At 38.0% G+C, this 6811-nt stretch overlaps 1 protein-coding gene across 1 annotated transcript; it reads right to left on the bottom strand.

Moving 5' to 3' along the window:
* Positions 1-1414: 1414 nt before the first annotated feature.
* On the bottom strand, positions 1415-5418 carry LOC107719712 (Fc receptor-like A). Its single transcript, XM_016527198.1, has 7 exons — positions 5388-5418; positions 4916-4951; positions 3379-3648; positions 3172-3306; positions 2813-2983; positions 1771-1866; positions 1415-1419 (listed from the first exon to the last, which is right to left on the bottom strand). Exons 1-7 carry the CDS (start codon positions 5416-5418, stop codon positions 1415-1417), a joined length of 744 nt encoding a protein of 247 aa, XP_016382684.1.
* Between the last annotated feature and the right edge of the window lie 1393 nt (positions 5419-6811).

Genomic DNA, 6811 nt, shown 5'->3' on the forward strand with positions numbered 1-6811 from the left:
GTCTGGCGGCCCGCAGAATGAGCTCCCTGTCCGTGTACCGCAGCAGTTTAAAGAGAAAAACCCGTGGTTTAGCGCGATCTGAGGAGAGCCTTGTGTACACGCGATGCGCTCGTTCCATTTCAATCTCTTTGCCCGCCAGAGATAGGAGCCACATCGGTAGCGATCTTTTCAAAAAGCCCATAGGGTCGTCCTTTTCGGAACCTTCAGGCAATTCAACCAAACGCAGATTGCTGCGCCTATTTCGATCCTGTAAGTCCACTACCTGTTGCTCGAGCGCGGTTACTCGCCTATCGTGATCTGCGACAACTTTCTTTTGTTTTCTCATCTCCCCTGTAAGAAGATCCAGTTTAGAGCATAGCGACTGAACAACTGACATGTGAGAAGCGAACTCGTTCCGCATCGCCGTCAACTCAGTTCTTAGAATGTCCTCAAAGTGCGCAACAGTGTTCGCCATCTTGTCCACCATATCGTCCGTGGTCGGTGGCTTGGATTTCTTCTTAATCGGAGAAGCCGATGGAGACAATTCCTGCTGTTTCTGATTGTGTGCCATCTGGGAAAGTATTATTAATGAATAAAACTTAAAATAAAACGAAAAAATCAGCAAAAAGGGGCCAGACGAAAGTGTTTTTGAAAAATCACATACCCTGCCTTTAATCGGAGAAGCCGATGGAGACAACTCCTGCTGTTTCCGATTGTGTGCCATCTGGGAAAGTATTATTAATGAATAAAACTTAGAATAAAACGAAAAAAAAAATCTGCAAAAAGGGGCCAGATGTACGGAGCTCTACTCAAGTGCGACTAGGTTCATGAACACGTCACGTGACTCTTCTTGTAATTTAAAAAAAAAATAGATATTTGTTTGACAAAAGTCAAAGGTTGAGCACTGGTTTATTAGTCTAGCGGATTCATTGTCATTTAGGTATAATATTGCATGTGTGACTGAATTGAGATGGCAATCTGGCTATTTATATCCAAAACATAAAATGAGGGCTTTGTTAAACGAATAAATACAGAAACCCAGACTCACTGTGTACAGTGATATTAACAGGATGACTTTTCTCTCCAGATTCAGACTCACACCAGTACACTCCAGTGTCCTCTGTGAAGGTATCTCTGATTGTACATGCAGATCCTGTTTGTAAACCCAACACTGATGAACAATCTTCCAGCCGCCAGCTGTCTCTGTATCTTCTCACTGTCCATACAGTAGAGTTACTCTGGTCCTCACAGCTCAGAGAGAGAGAGACAGATGTGAAGTGTTGAGTTCTACTGGGACTGACGATCAGAGAGACTGGAGGCGAAACACCTGAGAAGACAATTACAGCTACAATTCAGAAATCAATTCAAGACAGTTTTATTGATATAACACTTTACACGACTTACTTAGTTTCAAAGCAGCTTTTCAGAAAAATATTCAAGCTGTAATGTCTCAAAAATAGATGAGTGAGATACCACTTCATAAAACGTATTATTACACCTGTGTACATCCTCCTCTTTCAAATGGGATTCTTGAACTAACACTATATCAATCTTTCTTCTTCGCAAAAAATCCAGAAAACCTGTAAGTTTGAGAGGGCCATTTAGGCCATTAATATCACAACTCAGAATATTAAGGTCAGTCAAAGGTATCAAAAATAATTACTGCATAATAGGACAAAATATAAGTTTGAAAATAAAACCAGTTGAGTCTACCATTAAACCACCCCCCACCCTTCCCATCACTATTCAAAAAAACGTAAACACATTTCAATGAACTATGGCAGATCAAACCCAGAACAAACTTTTCACAGCTCAGAGAGAGAGAGACAGATGTGAAGTGTTGAGTTCTACTGGGACTGACGATCAGAGAGACTGGAGGCGAAACACCTGAGAAGACAATTACAGCTACAATTCAGAAATCAATTCAAGACAGTTTTATTGATATAACACTTTACACGACTTAAATTGTTTCAAAGCAGCTTTTCAGAAAAATATTCAAGCTGTAATGTCTCAAAAATCCACAAGTCTTCACTGAGTATTTCTATTTAAACTTCATAAACAAAATTACACCTTAAAATATTTGTCATTATGCCATCAGCAAGCATGCCAAAGACAACTGTGACAACCAACAAAAAAAACTCCATAAGGTGTTACTATTGGAGAAAAAAAAAAACCTTGGTAGAAACCAGACTCAACTCGGGGGTCAGTTCTTCTTTGCCTGTACAGTGTGAACCTAGTGTTTATAGTTTGCTGTGTATTAATTTACTAATATAATTAGTAGGCAGATACTAATCAAACTGTAAAATGATTGATTAAGTGTTTATACGGTCCATCCTATAAAATGTGCTGATGTGCACATTGAGTGTCCTGTGTTGTTGATAAAGTGCCTCCTAGAATCAAGGTGTGGTCAATAACATAAATATTTAAAATACATTTTATAATGACAACACTATTTAATAAATATGTCAGATGATACATTTTTATTACACCTATTTGATTATGTTCCCTGAAGTCTACTTATGTAAGCAACACTTTTGTGCCACAGTAGTTATATTTTAGTTTTCCATGACAATTTTCCACCATTAGAATTAAACGTTTTACATTTTTGCCGCTAACCCAGGAATCAAGGTTTTGCTGGTTAGTTTGGTTTATTTAGGACCTGCTAGTAGATGCAGTAACTACACCTGACAGCAGAAGCATCTTTCTCCATTCACATTCAAAAGTAGCCGTATATATTATGACAGGATAAAATTTCAAGACACATCAAGCTCTAAAAAGTTCAAGGAAAATTTCCAGAGTGTCTCACTCATTCTGTGGTTCAGTTTGAACTCACCAGTGACCCAAAGTGGCTGTGTGTTGCTGTACCATGTGTTATAGGCTGGTTTTCCTCTCTCTGCTCTGCACATATAAACTCCTGTGTGTTTTAGAGCAGCAGAACTGACAGTGTAGTTTCCTCCAGCTCCTCTGCTGCTGTCTGAGAGAAGCTCATAATGATTGCTGTTGCCTGTATGAAGTGAAAAAGTGCAGTTACTTCAAGAAATGAGCAGTCATTTTTACATGAGTCTTATAAATTACCTTTGTTGGTATAATCAGTGTATTCAGATTGATTAAATATTATTAATATCTGTAATATTTTTCATGAAACCAGTTTATTCAGATGTTACTACATGATTGAAGCACATTATATCTTACCTGATGAGACAGTTTCAGTGAACCAGCTGAATGTCCAGCCTGTAGAGGAGCTGTAAACCTCACAGATCAGAGTCACTGGATCTCCTTCAGTCAACCACGTCTGCGGAGAAACATTTAAAACTGCCTGGGCTTTATCTGAAATAGAGAAATCACTCATTAATACCATGTTAAATGTGTGTGTGTATGTGAAGTGATGATCAAACTCACCTGATACTGTCAGTGTAACTTCTTCACTGCGGCGTGATGTTCGTGATCCTTCTGTCTCTACTCCGTAACAGGAGTATTTACCTGCATCAGACTCAGTAACAGAACCGAATGTGTGTTCCTGTACACTGAAAGCATTGCCTGAACCATCTTTATACCAGCTGTACTGCCAGCTAGTGACTCCTTCAGCATATGTGTCACATCTGAGAGTGACTGTCTCTCCTCTGAATACATGTTGAGCAGGTTTAATGGTTACTTTGGGTTTTGTTTTTTCTGTATAATAACAACAATTCACAATGAAAACAATGAGCTGCTTTTACTGTAAGAACACAGTTACTTGACTGTAAAACACATGCTAAATCAGATGTGACTGAAGTGTTGTTCTCTATAGCTGTTATAGTCGTTAATAAAAGATCTGTCAATATACAATCACTGGGAATTTGGAAACATGAGTTGTGAAAGTTTTTCAACAATTTATGCAAAAGAAGATTTTGTCTCTCACGGTTTCGATTTTGATTTCACAGAGAATGTGTAATGCCAAGCCAGCAGAGGGAGCCCTCACCAGAGTACTGACTGTGTTCCACTCCCTCTGCTTCTTCTATGCCCATTTCCTGTTCTGACCACTATTTAGCCAGATACTGAACGCTCATTCTTCATGAGGTATTGCCAGTTTCACTGCCTTGCTGAGCGTTATTTCCGGTTATTCTGCCTGCCTGTTCTGTGTATGATTCTGCCTGTTTATCTGTTTATCGATTACTTGGATTATCCCCTTTGCTTTGGGTGCCTGATTGGACTGATGTTTGTGTTTAGACATATTGCCTGCCTGCTCACATTGCCTGTATGTTGACGGATCGGGCTGCTACTTAGGTTTTGACCCTCTGCCTGTCTTCACGTTCCTGCATGTTGAAACTGCTCTTAATAAACTCCCGCATATGGATTCTAACTCGGCCTCAGCATCCTCATTACAGAATGTAAGAAATATATCTGCTGCTTTTGATAGACTAATGTTTCACACCTCAGAATTGTAACATGAATAATTCAACTGGTTAAAAGGGTGCATTTATAACCATAATTAAATGTAAGTAAATGATCAACTCTCAGTTGGTTTGCAACAGTTAGAATCACTGGACCCACTTTATATTAAGTGGCCTTAACAACTATATACTTACATTTAAATTAATAATTTGGTACAATGCACTTATTGTGTACATACATGTTTTTACATTGTACTTATATTTTAAAAATACCTGCACGTAATTACATCTGCAATTAATTTCTGTAATTACATTTATAATTACACAGTTGACCCATTCCTTACACCTTAACCCACCCTTAAACCTACCCATACCAACAAACCCGTCCCTAACCTTACCCATATCCCACCTCAATAGCAGCAAAAGTGTTTTGCAATACAATATGAACACAATAAGTACATTGTACTTAATTTTTGATGTAAGTGCATAGTAGTTAAGGCCACTTAATATAAAGTGGGGCCAAATCACTTGTATGTGATGAAAATATATGAATCAAATCAACTCACCTTCAGTATGTCCGGAGTAGATGTTTGAAATCAGCACTAAAAACACAAAGAGAAAAACTCATTACAATGTGAACAATGAACAGATAATTATACAGATGGGCAAATATAAAGATATTGTGTGGGGACTGTATATGTGTCTACATTAACGTGAAAACATTGACTGGTATTTTATAGATTTGGTCATAGCAGAGAACTGTTTAGGGAACTTGAAGACAACAGTCTGATCATGAGCAGAAGAATAAAGACAAACTCTTACTAACTGTGTACTAGTGAATATTATGGCAACAGCGACAATAACTGCACACTTCCTCTCTCAAAATCATCCTTCACTCATATGTAACGAACAAGAGCTGGATTTGAAACTTTGAGAGCAGCAAGAAAAGACATAAATCTAGGAACACTAAAACACTTGATCATTTACATAATATAATAGCTATTCCACTGAAATACATTTAGAGAAAATAATACTCACAGAGCACAAGAGGAAGTTGACTGAGCTCCATACTGACTGAATGATGACAGACGATTAAATACACAGACTGTGTTAAAGACTCAAGACTTCCTGAAACCTGCAGTCAGATCTTTAGAAATATCACTACAGATTAAAGACACACAAATGTACCTCATGTGTTACAGAAGATCTTTTGATAATGTTGATAATCTTGTAACATGTTTTCAGAAAATGTCACACTGACTAACATGAAAGTTTTCTACAGAAATGTTGTCATGACTCATTCAGTATTAAATTGAACAGGATTTATTTGCTATTATGAAAAGTTGTATTCTGGTGTGTTCCATGAACAAGGGAAACTGAAAAATATTTTAATGGCTATTTATTGTAATGGTGGTTTTAACTGTATTTATGTAAGTATTAGGGCTGTAGTACTCGAGTCCGGTCTCTAATTTAATTTTCTACCTGTTAGATTGTGTTTTATTAACCTACAGCTCCAAACTCGGTCCTAGAGGGCCGGTGTCCTGCAGCGTTTAGCTCCAACCCTAATTAAACACACTTGAACCAGCTAATCAAGCTCTTACTAGACACACTAGAAACTCCCAGATAGGTGAGTTAAGGCCAGTTGGAGCAAAACTCTGCAGGGCATTGGCCCTCCAGGATCTAGTTTGGAGACCCCTGTCCTACAGAGTTGTTACTTTGCACATGCTTTTTGATCATTACAAATAATAATGTAAAATGATTTTCTTAGATTAGGAGAAATGCTGTCTCTCGCATCACATACATGATCAATAGTTAAGTATGTGGTCTTGAAGAGGATCCTTTTTATTCTCTCATTTGGACTCGGTCTTGACTTGGACTCGAAACTTTTGGACTTGGACTTGACTTGGACTCGAACCTCTTTGGACTCGGTCTCGACTAGTCCTGGTTTTGGACTTGACAAAGCTGGACTTGCTCTCATTTGGATTCGGTCTTGACTTGGACTCGAAACTTTTGGACTCAGTCTCGACTAGTCCTGGTCTTGGACTCAACAAAGCTGGACTTGACTACAGCTCCAGTAAGTATATAACAATAAAGTGTACAACTTCTGCTCTTCTCTCAGTGGTTAGTGCGGTGGAGCTGAAAGAGAACAAACCAAACCACAACTATGAGCTCACGTCTATCTTTTTCTATTCTATCAGGCTTCTGACACTGATATATATTGTACTTGTGAACACAGTTTAATATTCATACACCAAGACGAGGGATGGGCATTGAAACAAATTTGATGATTGTGATTCCAGTTTATCTTAATGAATCCACCTTCTTAATTTGAAAAATTATTATTTGTTTTAATAATAGTTGTTTTAAGGAAGAAATTCTTATTTTCAGCTCCCAGAAGTCTGTTCAATTGTGTAAAAAAGGTCATGAGTCTTTTATTGTCATTTGAACAGTTTATTCTTTGT

This window comes from Sinocyclocheilus rhinocerous, unplaced genomic scaffold, assembly GCF_001515625.1.
Source record: "Sinocyclocheilus rhinocerous isolate Xijiao unplaced genomic scaffold, SAMN03320098_v1.1 scaffold331, whole genome shotgun sequence".
Lineage (NCBI taxonomy): Eukaryota > Metazoa > Chordata > Actinopteri > Cypriniformes > Cyprinidae > Sinocyclocheilus > Sinocyclocheilus rhinocerous.